General features: G+C 46.4%; 2 protein-coding genes across 5 annotated transcripts; one reads left to right on the forward strand and one right to left on the reverse strand.

Moving 5' to 3' along the window:
- Window positions 1–6,016: 6,016 nt before the first annotated feature.
- On the reverse strand, window positions 6,017–15,014 carry tbc1d12a (TBC1 domain family, member 12a). 4 transcript variants are annotated; one of them, XM_062464107.1, is made up of 14 exons: window positions 13,299–15,014; window positions 11,818–11,944; window positions 11,146–11,208; window positions 10,274–10,383; window positions 10,062–10,144; window positions 9,813–9,930; window positions 9,525–9,631; window positions 9,337–9,417; window positions 9,138–9,232; window positions 8,951–9,022; window positions 8,590–8,718; window positions 8,330–8,439; window positions 7,834–8,092; window positions 6,017–7,708 (listed from the first exon to the last, which is right to left on the reverse strand). In XM_062464107.1, the coding sequence occupies exons 1-14, from the start codon at window positions 14,723–14,725 to the stop codon at window positions 7,637–7,639; spliced, it is 2,853 nt and encodes a 950-aa protein (XP_062320091.1). In that variant the 5' UTR covers window positions 14,726–15,014; the 3' UTR covers window positions 6,017–7,636. The 4 variants fall into 4 exon arrangements, with proteins under 4 accessions (XP_062320091.1, XP_062320093.1, XP_062320090.1 ...); XM_062464109.1 differs by lacking the exon at window positions 11,146–11,208; XM_062464106.1 differs by having other exon boundaries at window positions 6,017–8,092.
- Window positions 15,015–15,970: 956 nt separating this feature from the next.
- LOC134022905 (D(1C) dopamine receptor) lies at window positions 15,971–17,718 on the forward strand. The gene has a single exon (XM_062464651.1). It carries the CDS (start codon window positions 16,108–16,110, stop codon window positions 17,440–17,442), a length of 1,335 nt encoding a protein of 444 aa, XP_062320635.1. The 5' UTR covers window positions 15,971–16,107; the 3' UTR covers window positions 17,443–17,718.
- The last annotated feature ends 1,914 nt before the right edge of the window (window positions 17,719–19,632 follow it).

Genomic DNA, 19,632 nt, shown 5'->3' on the forward strand with positions numbered 1-19,632 from the left:
GGGGGGGGGGTGGGGGGGCTACACCGACATGCAGACGTACTAATTCTTATTCCACATCAGCCCTGATCATGATCTACCAATGACCTCATACTTAATTGAAACAGATGAGGAGTTGTCTTGTTTAATGTTTGTTTGACTGTCCCCCCGACGGCTCTGATCATTAGTAATGAAAGGAAAAACCAGAACGTTCACGAGACGATATGAGTTCACCACCAAGGAGAGGCAGACAGACAGAAACGTTTATCGTTAAACACAACTGATACGTTTTTGCAAACATGGCAGGACTTGAAATAGGACTTGGCTGTACCTTGTGCTTTATTTTGGAGCAATCTCAAGGATCAGGCCCTTGTGTTGTAATACTGGCCACGTCTATGGAGCATAGCAAATGTGGACAATTAAACACTTTGAGGGACTTAAGTAATGTGTACCTGCTTGGTTTGCAGGCCTGAAGGTTGCCAGATTTTGGGTGTAGTGGCCTCTACTAACCCCCACTGAGAGCCACTTTCTTTACTTCTCCTTCATGTCACCTCCTTGAATCATCTCCTCTCTGTCCCCCCCCCCCACCCCCCCCCCCCCCCCCCCTTTCCTTCTCTGTAACATCTGCAGTACGGGAGAGACAGCTCCCTGCACTGTAAAACTTGTCTCTGGCAGGATAATCTCTTCTCCCGTCCAGTTTGTTTGTTAGTTGCTCAGTTGATACAGTAGCCGTAGCTTGGTCACTTTTGCATGCTGTGTTTTTACAGGGCGAGGTTACGGCCAGGTCAGACCAGAAGCCTCTCTTCCTTCTCTCTCTCTCCTTCTGTTTTCAGGACTGTAAGAACCCGGGATTTGATTCAAGTCCTAACACACACAGGGGTTTTAGGGAGCTACACAAATAGAAACTAGAGATTTATCCACATGCAATCAATGTCGGGAGTCAGCCTGCCGTTTTGTGTTTATCCGTTTCTTGTCTCCCAGAAGCAAGAAAGAGAGAGTCGAAAGAGAAAAAGAAAAGGACATTACTTGAAAACACCCTTTCTAATGGGCGGAGGATTTGACTGTCGTCGGACAATTCAAACCCAACGTAAATCAACACAATACGGAATCCCCCCCCCGACCCCTAACACACACACACACACCCAGCCTCGCCCCGCTGGTCTCACCCATCCACGCCCCCAGATTTGGTTCAGTAATACGGAGGGCGGAGGGAGGGCGGAGGGAGGGGTAGGGGGCTGCTGTCTGGGCTGATACAGTAGGTTGCGCCCTTATCGCTCCTCACCACGCCACACGAGCAGAGAGCGCTAATAGAGCGGGGTAAATCCGTAGAGGGGCATCGAAAAACCATATCAAAGGTTTTTAATTTGAATGCTCCCTGGATGAGCTTACGAGTGTGGGTGTGCGTGTGTGTGTGTGAAGTGCCTCTGATCGGTTGTGTTACAGTATAATCCAGCTCAGACGCACAGTAATTAGATCTATGTGAAGCCCTGGGTCCCCACATCCACACGCACGCATACACTCACGCATACACACACATACACACACACATGCATACACACACACGCACACAAATACATACACACACACACCTCACCAGACCTATCTCAAGGTCAGCAACAGGTCAGGATTTAAGCCGAAGAGATTCTGCATGCCATTTAAAATGTTTCCTTGTGTCCCAAATTTGAATTGGGACTAATCGGCTTATTCATTTATGGAATTGGGGTTGTCTAAGGATATGCAGCAGTCTGATGACTAGTAGAAAGACCCTGTGTCAGGGGAAGAGAGGTGGAATTACAGTGCTTTGTTCCTCCGAGGTTCTGCACGTCCAACTCAGGTCACAAGGAGGAAAAGTTCCACAACCCATCCGTCCCATTGGCAGGTGTACATTCTGACCTCTGGGGGATTCAGGCATCCGGGGCTGATTAGGCCATGTCCTGGCGTTGTCATTAGTCCACAGTGGAGACACTCATCTTCATGGGCAGACACAGTGCTGCTAATTGCCTCAATTTGGAGGAAGGCCTGTGACAGCTCTATGGCGAAGAAGGGCACACACAAGGTCAATTGTCCTGCCTCTGAATAGTAAACTAATTTCTGATGTGTTATGATTGACTAAATAGACATTAATGAACCAGGAACGGTCATTATTTTGGAGTTCAGAGAGTACTCTCTCCAGACGGGCTCCATTCCTCCTCGCTGCACCATCGTCATTTAAGAAATCATATCATTTTAACTTTCGTCATTCGCACGTCACTTACAGTACTATCATTTCGGGAGTGACTTTATATAAAAGCAGTTGCCAACAATTGGACCGTCTCAGATAAATGACCTTCTGGAAAGCGTTGTGTGTAAAAAACACGAAATCATGGAACTCATGGAAGACAACAATTAGTGCCGAGCGTTGTGGGGAGGGGGGGGGGGGAGAGAGAGAGAGAGAGAGAGAGAGAGAGAGAGAGATGAGAGAGAGAGAGAGAGAGAGAGAGAGATGAAGAGAGAGAGAGAGAGAGAGAGAGAGAGAGAGAGAGAGGGCAAGGACAGTGTGTGGGAGAGAGAGCGGGCAGGATGGGGCTGGTGGTGTGAATGGGTTTGACAGAAGGAGGCTGTGTACAGTCTGCTCAGGACACACCAGTGGTGGCACGTTTAACCGTGGAACCTGCTAGCCAATCACCTTCCCCCCATTTGGCCTGTCACCCAATCACCTTCCCCCCATTTGGCCTGTCACCCCACATCAGTGGGGTCAAGGGGCGCCACACAGTTAATGAGGCCTCGCTTCCAACGCACCCTTAAACTCCCACAAGCCCCGGCTTAAAATTGGTTGCACAGGAAAAACTTCAAACTCACAATCAAACTGACAGTCCTCTGCTTCTTTTTACCTACAAATATTTTCTCTCCACACGGACCGATTTACTTTAAAAACTTTGAGGTTCTGCAAAAATAATATCAGTTTTGTTAGACAAATAAGTCCACAATTACCCCGTTGTAACTGTTCACCCTTGTAATCAGATCATGCTTGATGAGGAGTCAGGAACAAAGCCATGCAAATTCTAATTAAATCTGCAGCGTTGGTATAGGCTTGTTTGATCGCCAGGCCCTTTCATGCACCCTAATCACTCCTGACAGACCCTTCCAACAGATTCTGTGACAAACTTCTCAATTTTACAGGGGGATTTTTGAACTTTGCTTGCTCCTCCGGGTCTGTCAAACAATTCAAATCAATGACCCAATTGACCACTGGTCCCCTTGTTGATAACCTCAATGAGCTCTATGTGCCATTCTTTGTCTGGGGCGAAATGCCGATAGCATTTTCTGGTAATTAAATGTCCGTTTCACGCTCAATACAAACACTGGATGGCTGGTTCACATCAAAACCCCTGAGCATAGTGAAGGGCTGGTGGGGGGGGCAGAGATGCAGGTGCAGAGGGGTTGGGAAGGGGGAGTTAGGAGGCATGACGGGACTTTCCCACATTCTGACACAGAACTCATTAGGTCACCATAATAAGGAAGCAGTTTTTTGTTTTTATTAAAAATCTCATTCATTCGCCAACAATGACAGGCCACTGACCTCATTGATGCCCTAGCTACTCCCTTATTATCTGAATATCCCGTGTAGAATGGAACGTCTAATTGCAACTCGGCTCCTGGTGGCTTGGTCGTTCATCTGCGAGCGTCTTTCGCCCTGGCAAGTGTAAAGGGAGCTAAAGAGACTTGGCCTGCCTCACACCCTGGTGGCATCACATGGCATCACTAGGGAGTCAGATGGCTGAGCGGTGAGGGAGTCGGGCTAGTAATCTGAAGGTTGCCAGTTCGATTCCCGGCCGTGTCAACTGACGTTGTGTCCTTGGGTATGGCACTTCACCCTACTTGCTTCGGGGGGAATGTCCCTGTACTTACTGTAAGTCGCTCTGGATAAGAGCGTCTGCTAAATGTAATGTAAATGTTGGGGGGACCAAGCGCTGGCATAAAGCAGAACATTCTGTGTTCTGTGAGGATGTTTTGTTTTCCACTTTTTATCGAGTTCTCTGTCCCGCAAGCGTTCTGTGCGCTAGATGCTTACATACGGTGTGTGTAGTTTGTGCATGTGTGTGCGCACGTGGTTGTTGAGGCGGAAGGATAAAATGGGGAGAGACGAGGTTTAGTGCCCCCTTTCCACCTCCCTCAGGGTGACAGTGAGCAGAGGATAAGCAGGAGATCAAAGACTTCTGGGCCTGAGTGCTACTAGCCCCTCTCTCCTAAACCCTCTCTCCTCCTCTCTTCCTCCCTTCCTCTCTCCCAGCGGTGTCCACTGTGCCACTATCTGCCCAGCATCTCGCTAATGTCCACGTAACGGAGATAACAGGTTTCCCTGACAACGGGAGCTCACACACAAACAGAGAGCCATTCTACCTCTTGGTGCGTCAGCGTCAGAGCCGACTCAGATAGGCCACGGTGTCAACAGCTGCTTTGGCAGCGGTGCCATGTTTCCTCCAGTTGCACGTCACGGCGAGATCCGTGTCACAGTGTATCACTTTCCTTTGTCAAAACACATGTTTGTGTCGGATGAGACGTCCCTATAACGTTGAACAGATAGGTACGCCAATGGGCTTGTGCCGCCCATGTATAAGCCGAGCTGTAAGTTGTGGGAGAACAAAATGTTACTGTCCCAGCGTTGTGCCTTCAGTCTCGGTTTTGGGGTTCATACGCATTTATCAGTCAGCTGAATCGAGAGAGTCACACTCTGCAAGAATAATGAATGGATCAAAGACACGGAAACTGTCTGCTGCAGAGTCTCTCTGAGGCATGAAGATCAGAGGATTAGCGTCTAATTAGAGATTAGATTCGAGGATAGAAGAAGAATAACAGACGAAAATATGACGTGTTATACAAAATATGGAAAACTCTCAATCACAGACGAGACAGTTATCATGCACCAGGCCAGACTCAACCAATGGAGGCTCGAGCCACGGGGCGCTCCACCCCTGGCCCTAGGCACCAGGCTCTCACCGGCTACTGAGCACGAAGAGAACATGATTCGTCCTCCACAACTGTCCTTCCGTAATCAAAGTGAATCAGTACGTAAGAGCGCAATACTAGGAAAACGACAATGAATTATGATATTGAATTCTAATAACGTATCACTGATTGTAATCAGATCGTGCTTGATGAGAAGCATTCGCACAGGGGGGGAATCACACACTGGAAACCTCTTTGTCGTAACAAGGCAAGGTAACCTCTTTAACTCCAACTGTGGGCGCAGGAGGAAAACAATCAATCTTCCCCGGAGCTTTTCTTATTGTTTTGGAATGGATATCTTTATACCTTCCGATCCTCATCCCAATATTAGAAGCCTTTCCTTTCGCAGGCTGCTGCCCTCTGTTTCACATGCAGACTAAATGACTTTAACAAACATCTACATGTCAACACTCAGGGTTTGAGCAGAGAGGCCCTCCTACCTTCTCCCACCACTCTTAAACTGTCAGTCTCCCTTCTGAGGCGCTGAAGGCTGAAAGGCCAAACCTCTCACTCCAGACAGACAACAATGAAGCTGCCTACTGTGTTGAGACCACACACATACCCACATGAACACACACACACACATGTACACACATACTACACACAGTACAGACATACCAGAGTTTAAGCATTCTTGAGATGATGTGCTTCATGTAGCTTTTCAAACACACTGACACAAATGGGCAAGTGTGAGTTGCGCATCAAAGGCATTCTACATTCAGCCAGGTGACGCTGCAAAAGCGAAACATACCTGCCACACAGCTGAGTAGCAGTAATGTAAAGGTTTGATTAGATGCAGACTGTGGTTGATGATTTGCTGGGAGCCCAGTTCTGCTCTCCCTAGAAACCCTGTCTCCTTTCAGGAAAGTTCTTGATAAGGCCAATGCTTGAAGTTGTGGCTATACCTCCCCCTAGTGCTCTCACAAGCACACTACAGCCAAGGGGTCTGAAAATAAAAAAAGGGTGGAATAAATCTGTGAAATACTGTGTTTGGGATGTAAAAGGTAGTGTTTGGACCAAAGAAGACATGAAGATAAGACCAAACATGTCATTTTAACTTTTTTATTTACACATGTAACTAGTGTTCATATATGAAAGAGAGGATCTTTTTACATGTTATGTACAGAACCAGTAAGGCATAAGAAAACTGTACAGTTGAAAACAAACAGAAACCTAAATTAATCATTTACATAGAGATAAAATACAACCAAGAGCAATGAAAGAACTTAAATAATATCCATTGGACCATTTTATTGTGGGAGAAATAAAACAAGCCTTATTTGATGTACATAGCCATAAAATGAACAGGAAGAAAATTGCATTTACAATTTCTGCCCCCTCCCCTCACCTCCCCTGCCTAAATATTTAATCAAAGCACTGCGCCGTCATAAAGGCAGGATAATACCATCAAAGCATGGCTGACTACTGAAGCCGCTAAACTCAATACGAAGCAGTTGTTCAAACGTGTGTTTCTTTTCAAAACACTGAAAACCTCATATGCCCAGCAAGACAGATAACTATTGCACTTTTATATAAAAATATCCTCTCCTGCTCACATCTTTTCCTCCAATGGGGTGTGTGATGTCTACTGCAGCTAGCAGAATTAGAAGGGCACGTAGCTATACTCTTCACATATTCGACAATGCTGTAACTTGGAAGTGTTGCCATGGAGGCCAGTGGGATTGTTGTTTGAGAGGAGCATACAGAATGTACATAATACATGAATACGTAGATACACCACACAAATACGTCTTTAATGAAGGCCCGGGCCTAAAATCCCTGCACCCGCATCACAGTCAACGACAAATGGATCTCAGGTGAGGGACTGGTCAGCCACAAGTTCATACTTACAAATACAAACACTTACGTCATGGAGGAATTTGGTATGACCATCCAGAAATAGAAAAAATGGCCTGTATCAGGTGTGTATTCAGATAGCACTTTAGACCAGGCTGCACTGGCGTCTCAAGTGGCTCCAGGAATCCCACTTAAGGCCTGCTCATACGCTGGTGTGTGTGTGTGTCAGCGTGTGTATGTTCAAACAGAGGTAGGGGTGAAAATGCAGGTAGAGTTCACATGTATAGCATAAGCTAACCAAAGGAGTGTTGAGGTAAACCTTGATGCCTAGTGACTGTGTGCTACGCCACTATTAACAATGAAGATTTCCCCCTTGGGACTGAGGTGTGTGTGCGTCAGTTGACTTCATTTTAGCTACCACGGTTCCAACTGTGCTCGGACACAAACGGCTCCTAGTGTACAGATGCCAAACGGTAGTACTACCTGCTTTTCATGTATTTAGTGCCTTACATTGGCAAGCAAACCATCTCTCTACTGCTTCTGTAGCACTTATGAATGTAAATAATAGTTGTTCTTGCTGCCAGACTTACAGAGACGGCTTTGTGGCTAGTACAAGTCCCTGTTTCCAATGGTAAATCCGGGGAAGTTTGTATCACTGTACACCATTTGGCTAGTGTTATCCTGATATAGCCTTAGTTTGATAAAGGACTAATTGTATCATAATGCCCAGGTAGCATTAGCTTGATACCAGACCATTGTTAGCTTGGTTCTGGGATATCATTATCCTGGGTGAGTGTTAGCTTAGCACTAGGCTAGCCTTACCTTGGTATTGGGCTACCTCTAGCTTGGGGCTGGCATGCTTAATGGTGGATTAGCACTAGCTTCTCAACGCAGGACTATTGTTCTTGTCCGCTTCCTTACTGCCGTCCTTCATCAATGCAGAGAAGACCTGAGGTAAATAAACACGTACTATGAAATGACAATACTTAAGAAAAAGACTTATTTGTGACGTGCTATCGTAGTCTTCACCATACGCGTGTGCCCAGGTGACTCAACATGTGTATTTCCACTTACCTGGCCCCACCTGCGGTTGCTACTGAGCATGTGCGTGGTGGCCATGCAGGAGAACAGCGCGTGCGCAGCCATGTCCTCGGGGAGCCTGGTGAGGAACTGGGCCATGTGGATGAAGTCCATCTGCTGCAGGACGTCCTGGTACAGACGCAGGATCCCCAGACCGGTCCGGAACAAGCTCTCCTCGCCGTCGCGGCAGAACACATCCCACACACGACACGCCACATCTAGCGGCAGAGACTTACTATACAGGGTGAAGATCCTGAAGGGAAGGAGAGCAGGGAACAATGGGAGAAGAAATGCATGAGGGAAGAAAGGGAGGAGGGATGGGGAGAGAAAAAAAAAAAAGAAAAAAGAGAGAAAGGAGGGAAGGGAATAGGTTTCTAGTATTACAGGCCGTCGTACTAAAAGGATCTGGTGTTGCTAACAAACAAAAGAAACAACCCAAGATCTTATCGTTCACCGCTGAGAAGATGCATGAGGTAAAATCATGACTCACCAGTCTATTAGGTAGAGGTCGGGGGTCAGGTTGTTGGTCTGGAAGTGACTGAAGAGGCGGGGGAGGTTCTCCTCGAAGAACACCTCGAAAGCAGCAAAGTATTTCAACATCTGAGGAACAAGAGAAAGCAGTCATTGGATTATTGGTATGTAGGCAATGAATCACATAAGCTTTGATGTCTAAAGTGAACTTGTGTGAGTTTATGAGTGTGTCCGTGTGTGTGTGTGTGTGTGCGCACGTTCATGCATGCATGTCAGTACCAGGTCATGGTCCACTCTGAAGAAGGCCATCTGACAGGGCTTGTTGAGAAGGTTAGCAAAGGTGATGAAGGCATCGGCCTCCTCCAGATTCAGGATCAGCACTGCAGCGATGAAGGACATGCCCTGGACCTGGGACACACAGCCAACACTGATCTCAGACCAGGACCAAACCTCCACTACACCCACAGTCAGGTGTAAATTCAAACCACTTATTTGTTTACTTTACGCCCCCTGGGTGTGTTGGATTTGCAAATCTTCAATCAATCCTTTGTTTGCTGTACTGTGAGCAGGCTGTGCACAGAGAGAACTTCCTGTATTGGAAGACTTCCTGTAGTTGAGGGTGAGTTGGTTTTATACTCACATATCCGATATCTGGTCTGTAGCAGGTATACGCCCCCAGAACACTGTGGAGCAGGTCATGGTATGGACCACCCTGGGGGAAGGAGACAGAGAGACAGGAGAGAAGGATGGAGAGAAGGGATGAGGACGTCCATTTTAACACACAGTCACACAGACAGTGACACACAAAGGCACAAACACTTTCCAACCTTCTGGAAAATGAAGAGGGAGGGGAAGGTTCTGGAGATGTCCAGTTTGATCAGGTCCAAGCTAGACTCTCTGTCTGCCAGAGACGCCCCGCAGTCTGACAACAAACAACAACATTTACGACGGGTCAGCTTGGGGTCAGCTTGGTCCAAGCCTCCCAGACAGAAATGTCCCGACAGCACGGTTGCCTTGGTGACCTACCATCGATCTCGTTCTCGGAGCTCGTCTCACTGTAGCTCCTCCACTTCTCCTTGGCTCTGGACAGGAAGATCTCATACAACTCTGCCCACAGACAACATGGTGTGGTGTTAGAAAATCATTTGAATGGATCTGATAGAGTTCGGCTCTAGTTCTGGTGTTAGCTAGCCTGTAGGTGTGTGTGTGGTCACCTGGTGTGATGTTGAGCTCGTTGCCGATGGCCAGACTCCAGACCCGTCCTCTGACGCTGGGGGGGAGACCTTGCCACCACAGATCTCTCACCCTCCTGGTGTTACGCCTGCAAGGGAGCGGGTGAGGGACGGTGTGTGGGGTGACGGGGAGAGGAACAGAGGGAGGGGAGGGATGAGGGACAGAGAGAGGAGTGGGGGACAGAGGGAGGGAGGGTTGGGTGAGATGAGGCACTTGAGTGTCTGTATTGTGTGTCTGTGTGTTTATGTGAGTTTACGCGTGTCTCTCACATGGTCTCCCAGTGAGGCAAGATGTCGTTGTTCCAGATGACCATGGCGCTGGCGATGCTCTCCTCCTGTCTGATCCTCTCCTTCATCTGACGCTTCTTCCTCTGCGCCTCCTTCAGCTCTGACACACCAAGGGAGGGAGTTAGTCCGTGTGGGTGAGTGTGTGTCTGCGTGTGTGTGTGTCTGCGTGTGTGTGTGTCTGCGTGTGTGTGTGTTTGAGTGTGTGTGTGTTTGAGTGTGTGTGGTGGGTACCTCTTCTCTTGGCTCCTGCCACCATCTCGTCATACTCCTGTCTGTGTCTCTGAGCCTCCTCCTCAGACTTGGCTGGAAGGTTTCTACAAACGGGGCCATTCAACAATGCTGCATTATGGGAGGTTTAGTTTAGACCTGTTCAAATTCATCAATCCAGCAATGGTGGACAGGGCAAACAGTGCACTCTGGAATGTGTAGTTGGCAGGACTCACGCCGGCCGGTCCTCCAGTATGAGAGCGGTGGTCGAGAGGGGCTCAAACTCCAGGTTCTTCCTCCTCCCTGCAGACAGGGGGCGATGCTGGTCCTCCTTCACTGGGAACTCCTGCACGGAAGACAGAAGTTAAACATGGTAAAATCCAGACCCAACATGATTGGATATATTCAAGCGTGAGCTTTCCAACACATCTGTCCCCAGTTTCCTCATAACACATCTGTGAATTCTCCAGGAAAACCTGAGGAGGACCTGAAGGGGGCCTCAGTCTCCAGGCCTAAATGAGGACCAGCTGACTGGCCTGAGGCAGATCACATGGAGCCAGCTCCGCGTTTATCTAACCTGCCCAGGCCAGCCAGCGCTCTCTCACTCTACACGGCAGGGAAGCCTAACAGGCACTCACACAACGTGTGTGTGTGTGTGTGGAGTGAGGGGGTGTACACGTGTCTGTGGGCAATAAAAAGCTTATTCAGTTATTGCGGTCAGCTGCGGGCAAACAGTAATCTTTCACAGGGTTCGTCTGAATAAATAATGACCTGTGTGCTCAACCCCCCTGCCAGTGACTATCCAATATCTCGTCTTTCAACTGTTAGTAAGGTGCTCAATCATGCTTGTAGGATGCAGTGAAAGCATACACACAGACAGATGGGTGGCAGTCAGGTGACCAGGGATGGGAGAGTGGAAAAGCACCGTTTTCAGACCTGAGCAGAGAAGTGACCGAGTTAAGGGTTTAGTGTGACAGAAATTACTCGGTTGGACCGAGGACACGAATCAAGCGCACCTCGCGCCTGCTAAACATCTCTGGTCTACGACGAACAGACAGACGGAGAGGTATGACGGAGAGAAGGTGGAAGAGAAACTTTGCATCCATACCCCTGGAGGAGAGAGACTGGGCTCATCAGCCTCAGCATCGAGAGGCCTGTCGAGGCTGGCCTCCTGACGAACAGACAAACACACAAGCTCTGGTTGGTCAGAAATACTCGGATCCTCTGTGGACCAGGGCACACCATTACCAGCTGAGAGCTAAACACTGCAGGGTGGGGGAGAGAGAGACAGACCAGACAGATGTAGAGATAGGACCGACAGAGAGAGGATGACAGAGAGGGGATGACAGACAGAGAGAGGATGACAGAGAGAGAGAGACAGACAAACCGGCTGAGACAGAAAGTGGGGCACAATTAAGTTCTGAATGCCACCTGTCCAGGGCATGGGCCAGAATGCTCTTACACTGAGACACAACAGCACACTGGTGGGCCTCCATAGCAAGTAGATGGAAGAGCCGTTGAGAGTGTGTGTGTCTATGAGAGTGTGTGTGAGTATGAGAGAGAGGCTGTTTAATCGCTGGCAAAGACCAAGCAGCACCACAGCAAGAGGAAGTGAAAGGGGGGAAGGGAGGGGTCTCCATGACATCCAGCTGGCTCCCCAGCTGCAGACTTCAGGGCTGGTGTGTGTGTGTGTGTGTGTGTGTGTGTGTGTGTGTGTGTGTGTGTGTGTGTGTGTGTGTGTGTGTGTGTGTGTGTGTGTGTGTCAGTCAGTAAAACCAACCTGCTGTATGGCCATGGAGTCTTTAGAAGCATCGCTGTCTCGTAATGGGACCTTTCCAAACAACCTCCACCCAGGTGCATTCTGGGATGGGGGCTTGGACTCTTTGGGCTTCCTAGAAAACAGGCTCCTGAAAGAGAGAGACAGAGTGTGGGATGAAAAGAGGAGAGTAAGGGAAGGAGAGAGAAAGATCAACAAGGGGAGTCAATTGGACACGCACGCACGCACACACACACGCACCCCCCTGAGGTTCTCAGGCTTAGATGTGGGAAGTCTTGGGAACCTCAGTGCTGATATGAGAGAAAATATTTGCATTGCTGACTGCTAGGAAAAGCCAATATGTGCTCCTGTGGTTGCTATGCAGGGTAGGAGGGGGGAAAGAACATCTTCATGTCTCATATGATCGTATGAATCTACAATCCTGCCCTGAGCCATGGAGGAGCAGTTAAACCCATGGTATGTCATGGAGAGAGGGAGTACGTCTCTCTTTCAATCCCATCAGACATGTTACTTTATAAGGAAGAGAGTGAGCGAGATCAAGAGGAGGGGGAAATGAGAGAGAGCCAGAGAGAGAGCCAGAGCGAGAGACAGAGCGAGAGACAGAGCGATGATGTCCTTTGCAGTTGTCAGCTCTTGGCCAGGTCCCCATAGAAGCCATGAATGTGAGAGAACATTACCGTTTTCCCCCGAAGCGCCGGGAATAAAAACAAGTTCTGCAAACTCGCTCTGTTTCCCAGAGTGACTGAGGTCTAGAACATGTGTTTCCAGCTAGGCTGATTCTGTGGTACACTACCAAATCAGACCCCACAAACCTATGATATTTGATAAATCAGACAACAAGATCAGTAAGAACTGGTAGGCCCTATGCCTATTAGACATGCCAAATCCTAATTTCTTTCACTTCAATGGAGGCTGAAGCCAAAGGATCAGGATGGGGAAAACAGAGGGCAGGGGCCCATCTGGAACATGTAGCGAGAGATGTCTCTACTGACTCAGGATCTGGCAGGACAAAGAACAGTAAGCCATAGCTCATTAGTCTTAACAGTTTGTAAATCTCAAGACACTGAACCATTTGTTGTTGTAGTCTTACAGGACAAGAGAATATCAATATCCTATCAATCAGACAGCGGCTTCCTTCCCCTCTCCGCTCCACCTGCCTGCCAGTGTGAGGAGGATAACGCCATTAGCCTATGGAGGCACAGGCTGATCTAATACTCAGGCCGCATGTCCAAAACAATACATTCACGCTGCCACCTGTCAAGCCACGGCAGTCTTCAGTTGGTCTGTGTGTGTCTAGTAAACACCATGCTAGTAGTAGGCCTAGTAGTCAGCGCCAATGGGGTAGTTAGGGAAGGCCAGTAATGTGTATGGCCTAACTTGGTTTCACGCACAAATAAAGGAAGCCAACATAAAGACGTGTGTTTTATAATCACAAAAAGAGTGGAGGTTTCAACTAACTGTCTTACGTTCTTAGTTTGCTTTACCTGGTGAAAAAATCTGCGATGCCAAACTTCTTTGAGATCAGTCTCTGATCCGACGGATTGGACACCATGATGGACTCGTCAGGCAATGTGTCTGGGGCACTTTGACGACGGCTGACTTCATAAGTGTTTCTGGGGTCGATGTAGCCCTCGGCTCCATAAAAGTCCCCGTCCTCCGGGCTAAGAGGAGTAGCATCACAGCTCAATGAAAGCGCAGTATTCGGGTTAGTCCTGAGACTGAGCGGCCTGGCTGGCACGCTGCTCTCACTGAAGTCCTCTCTAGCACTGGACTCAGTGATTTGACTATCGCTGGTGTTGATAGAAAGAGTAGACGGGCACAGGGAATGGATGTTGGCACTTGATTCTATAGAGACATCGGGGTCCAGAGTACTTCCCACTTCCTCTGCGGGCTCGCCTGCAGCTGGGGCAGCTTCCCTTGGGCATTCATGGCTGAGTCCCCCGCTGTTGCTTTCACAAAATGTAGCAGAGGACCGGATGTTTTTGTATTGCAGATGAGATTCGATCATGCCTACGTCGACTGGAACGTCCGTGATATTTTGAGTGGAAGGCAATTCAAAGTCACATGCTGCTGACTTCTTTACTATGTGTAAGCCACCGTTTGCTACTTTTATTTCCTTATCAGTGGAACCATGTCCTTGGCAACGTAGGCTGTACGACGTGTGTTTTGGACTAGAATAAGAAACGTCCACGTCTTTGTCATAATTTGACAGACAGTCCGCTTCCCCGTTGGGCATTTTCATGTTTAAAACGTCAGAGCAAGTGCAATTCAGCTCATGTTTGCTCAGGCATGACAAGGTTGGTGCGAGAGAAGGGACAACTGCCTTCGGGCAAGAACCCTTGTCCAGGTTATCAATATTGAAATTCGGGGTTTCCCCCGAACAATCCTCGTCCTTCTCTGAAACACGATCCAGCGGCAGTAACATTCCGTTCCCTTCTTCTTCTCTGTCGACGAGCCCAGCTGTGTCTCTACAGGAAAGGGTCCCCCCTCTCCCCCCTTCTGCAGCGTTGGAGCCAGACTCCAACCCTACCATTACCTGAACCGATGAGTCAGTAAATCCATTCAGTGTATGCTCGTTGCACAGGTCGGAAATTACACAGCTGTCTTTCAACCGAGTGGGAAGACAGTCTGCAACTAAATCCAAAATCACGGAGTTCCCGGCTCGAACATACTGCGATGGTTCAACGTCACATTCATTGTTTACATTCCTCCCATTGCTGGCAGCATACACATGACCCTTCCCCACTTGACCCTCAGTAGCCGGGCATGCTCGGTTTTCTTCTAATGGGTGAGCCTTTCCTCCTATGTTGTGATCAATCTGCGACGAAACGAACGATTTGCCTGCATCTTCGTTTTCGTTGACATCGACTGTCAGAGCCAGAACCGACTCTCCATATCCTTCTGTTTCCATATCATTCAATCCGCGAAGCTGCTTAGAGCTCCGCACACGAAAACCTGCAGCGATCCCTCTTCGACCGACGGCTGAGCTCCGTGTCCCGGTGGTTCTCCTTGTTCTGTGAATGCGTTAGCATTTTAGTTTGAAGCTTTAGGTAACCCAGACAGACGCTAGACTACTGTAGGTAAACCAAATCTGCTGTTGGTAAACATAATCTTCACCAAATTCATTAAGTGCGTATAATTTCCCTTTAATCCTTCGTTATCAGATAGTGTCCACTGTTAGTAGGAGCCATTTTGGAATGCCCGCGATGACGTCATGTCTCTCTCTCGCTTTGCTGAGCCTAAAAGTCTGAAAGGTTGGGTTTGAAGCGACCTCCTCTGGTGAGAAGGCGTAATAGCATGTGAATATGTATGGGGTTTGGTACAATCCGTTGCAGCAAAAGCATTTCTCGTGAGTTAACAATGTAATATCATAAGACCTTTCACAGTCAACATGATAACACTAGAGGAGGGAGTGTTTTTAAATCCACTATTGGAATTCACACAGGCTGTAACCCTAGTACCTAGTCCGTCCTCACAAAAAACACACCACACACACCCCAGGAATTCATATTTTCACTTTGAATCACAGTGTATCACTGGTCACCATGCAGAGGAGCTATTGTCTTATCCCTTACACAGACTGCCTAGAATAAACTAGAAAATACAATTTCTCAAAATTCCCACCATAAGGCGTTGTTGGCTAGTTCGCTTGGAGGCACCTATGGGCTTTGGCTGTCTGTTAGTTCAGTTAAACCATCATTGGAATAGGCTATAGTTTTACAATCTAATCAATGGTGTCTTATTTGCTTGACAATGTGTTTCTTCGGTGAATAATGTTGGTGGTGGTTTTTACTTCGTTTTTTATTTTCTGTTATTTTTCTCAACCAAAAAACATACAATTTTAATACATTCACTTATGCATAAAGGTCCTCGTTAGGTTGAAGCCTAATCACTTCGGCCTATCGTGCCTCTTATCTCATACAATTGTCTGATCTGATGCCATGGGTCCGTATGGTTTAATGTCTGAAATCGTTGAGAATTCTGATGTGCAGCAATGATGTTTCAACATGACCTATCTCCCGGCTTCAAGATGATGTCGTTAATATTCGTCTGGATGTGCGGACCATATGAGCAGACGCCCACAGCTCGACACACCAGAAGTAGTTTTCACCTGCTCTATGACGCCAATCACGAGAAAGGCGAGAGACTGATCACCTAGCGGCTGGAGTTTTTTGGTGATCTGCAGCGGCCGTGCCAAGACGGATATTGAGGTTGAGAGCATATTGTAACACGAACAAACACTTTAATGTTAATTTGAAGAGGTGCTGTCATCCAAAGGGAAAAAACAAACAAATGGAAAACTACACTTCAAATAGAACAGAAGTTCTGTCGGAGGGTACTGATGAAGAGAATCCTGGCGACAATGGGGTGCGCGTGCTTATTGGGTGCATTTTGTTTCTGCTCATCGTATCAACATTGTTGGGGAATACACTTGTATGTGCCGCTGTCGTTAAATTCAGACACCTACGGTCCAAGGTAACAAACTTTTTCGTAATTTCTCTGGCGGTGTCTGATCTGTTCGTTGCAGTCCTAGTGATGCCGTGGGAGGCTATTTCAGAGGTGACCGGGACATGGCTGTTTGGGAGGTTTTGTGGAATCTGGATAGCTTTTGACATCATGTGTTCCACTGCATCTATTCTGAACCTGTGCATTATTAGCGTAGATAGATACTGGGCCATAGCAAGTCCTTTTAAATATGAACGGAAAATGACTCACCGAGTTGCGTTTATCATGATTGGAGTGGCATGGACACTGTCTGTTCTTATTTCCTTCATACCTGTCCAATTGAACTGGCACGTGTCTGAGGAGGACATGTTGGCTGCGAACTTCAGTAACCACTCTGAGAATTGTAAAGCGAATTTGAGCAAGACATATGCTATATCTTCCTCGTTAATCAGTTTCTACATACCAGTGGTTATCATGATTGCCACTTACACGAGAATTTATCGTATTGCGCAAACACAGATACGCAGGATATCGTCATTGGAGAGAGCCGTGGAACAGGCGCAAAATAACCACCACCCAAACGACTGCGCAAACGAAAACTCATTGAAAACGTCTTTTAAAAAGGAAACCAAAGTTTTGAAGACCCTCTCGATTATCATGGGAGTGTTTGTGTTTTGCTGGCTGCCCTTTTTCGTCCTTAACTGCATGGTTCCTTTCTGTGACCCCCCGTGCGTAAGCGAAACCACATTCACTATTTTTGTTTGGTTTGGTTGGGCAAACTCTTCACTCAATCCAGTGATTTATGCATTCAACGCGGATTTCAGAAAAGCTTTTACAACTATTCTGGGCTGTAATAAAATCTGCTCGAGCACAACAGTGGAGACAGTAAACTTTAGCAACGAATTAGTATCCTATCACCATGACACGACGCTGCAGAAAGATGCACACGTTTTGGTGGCTGCACAGCATCCACACGCTGTCTCCAACGCCGGAGAGAACACCAACCCACCGTTCGATAAAGTCTCTCTCATCTCAAACACATCCTGCAATCACAAGAACCTGCTTCTGCCCGCTATTGTCCAGTTTGAGTGTGATGGCGAGATCTCACTGGATACGATAACGCCCTTTACCTCGGCTGGGGCTATGGAATGCGACGCACTACTCTGCCAAATCCATGACTAAAAGGTCACACTTTAAGTTGTCGGTTATTGAACCATTGTTATACACTCGTGTTAAAGATATTGTGATCGAAATGTTACATGTCTTTAGAGGCTATCACACATGATTATGCTACTCTTATATAAATTCACAATGAAGTGCACAACATTTAGCCCAGTTTTGACACCTCGGTTCCAACTAAAGCTTATATCTGAATGCCTGAGTCTGCATTGTCATTCTAATTAAGAGAAGTCTTTACCTTTAGGGTGTTTTCTATACCAGGAAAGCATGGAAGGTCAACTTAAGGTACGTTGTACCTGTGCATTCTCTGAGATTGGAAAGCCGTAGAACACAGTAGAACAACGGTAACTATGTGATCTGTATCTTAATTCATACAAACATTACATTCCTCATACTGGGGATCTTTTATATTCAAGCATATAATAACTAAAGATGTGGTTTTACTGTTTTATCTCTGGACATTCAACAGGCAATTGATGTACAATATTGAGTTGAAATCCAACGAGACTTGTGAATGAATAAAATTTTAGAGAATGAAAAGAAATTCTACAGTTTTGGTACTGTTTAATGCAGGTAGTTTCTGAAAATGATTTTTTCATGGTGGCATAAATAAAGTGCATTTGGTTAGCTGTGGAGTGTGGATATGAAGAGGATGTCATGGTAAGGTTTTGGGACTTTGTGACATTTCTATGTATTTCTTCTATTTCACATCTGCTTATAAGAACAACAACTTTAACAACCAGCTAGTGTTCCCTAAATGACTGTGGTCCTTTCATCTACAAAGGAGTTGGGGTTGAAACACCATGTGGAGGAAGCTGAGGACTGAGGCTCTCCTGAACCCCACTGCAGGTCACACACACAGGTGTGCCCTAGGGACTGAGTCAGACAGGTGTGCGTCTATGTTTCTGTGTGTGAATGAGAAAGAAAAGACTACGTTCTGGTTAGACTTTCCACAATAACGCACCAGGTGTGGAAATAGTCATGTTTATTCCACCTTATGTCATTGTTTGGTGATATTTCTGTCTATGGACATGAAATTATTCTCCTCTCACCTCCCCTTCATTTGGCTTGCATCTCAGTGCAGTCGATGAGGTTTCACTGACAGTAATTAGGTCTACCTCCCTGCAGCTTGACATTTAATTATAGATTTAGTGACTAACAAATTTGAATACTGAATCTTTTACTGCAGAGTCAAATTCAGATCCTTATGGGTCTAGACATCTCACAATACGTTGTCAAAGATATGTGTGAGATGGTATACTTTATAAACAGTTATGGAAATTAAATCCAGCAAATGTACACTGGAGATTTCAAAATTTTCATTTTTAAAAGAATTTGACCTGACTAATAGTAATTACTAGCAAATTAGCACGCAAAGTCATATTATTTTATGATTGACATCACAGTAATTAAACAGACTATAACATGACTTCATTTCTTTTTCACGCAGACTTAAACCAATTTCTTGAAAACATTTTTTTTAATATGCCATAAATAACACAACTTAAGCCCAATCCAATAATATTTATACGGAACATTATGAACAAAGTGCAAACTATGGTAACCACCATCCTCTGTCTTCTTAGTCGCCTACGCAAACGTTCTTCAAAACCTTTTCTCTGTGATATCAGCTGCTTAGCATTACAAAATGATGTGAGGTAAACTATAGTATAGGCTACTATTGTTGCCTATATAAACTATAAAACCACTCATATGTGGTCCAAATAACCACCACACAACTAAACCAATGCACAAATAAGGTTTTTGCAGCTTCCAGCCATACACCTGTTACAGCACTGCAACAGCACAATCTTCCATAAATAGATTTGGAAAGAAAATGTATGCGTGCATTCACTATGGTTACAAGCCACACAGAAAGAGACACAAAACCACAACTAAACTTTACATCACTGATGCTATTTTAGTAACCGCTAAGACATTCATGTAACTATGATACCAGATGTCAATATGTGGAACATGCATACAAATGAGCTGTTTGATAAGCCTCTGATTGAATCAAGTGATTATTATACATTTTAAATGTCACATCCCTCCATCTCTCTCTTTGTTGTAGATGTAATTTGTAGTACATCTACAATTGGCAAAACGAGAAAAATTGAAACCATATGTATAGATAGTAAATCAATATTGCCAGAAGTGCTATACAAATAGCAAAAAAAAAAAAAAATGTTA

This window comes from Osmerus eperlanus, chromosome 6, assembly GCF_963692335.1.
Source record: "Osmerus eperlanus chromosome 6, fOsmEpe2.1, whole genome shotgun sequence".
In the NCBI taxonomy this organism is placed as follows: Eukaryota; Metazoa; Chordata; class Actinopteri; order Osmeriformes; family Osmeridae; genus Osmerus; species Osmerus eperlanus.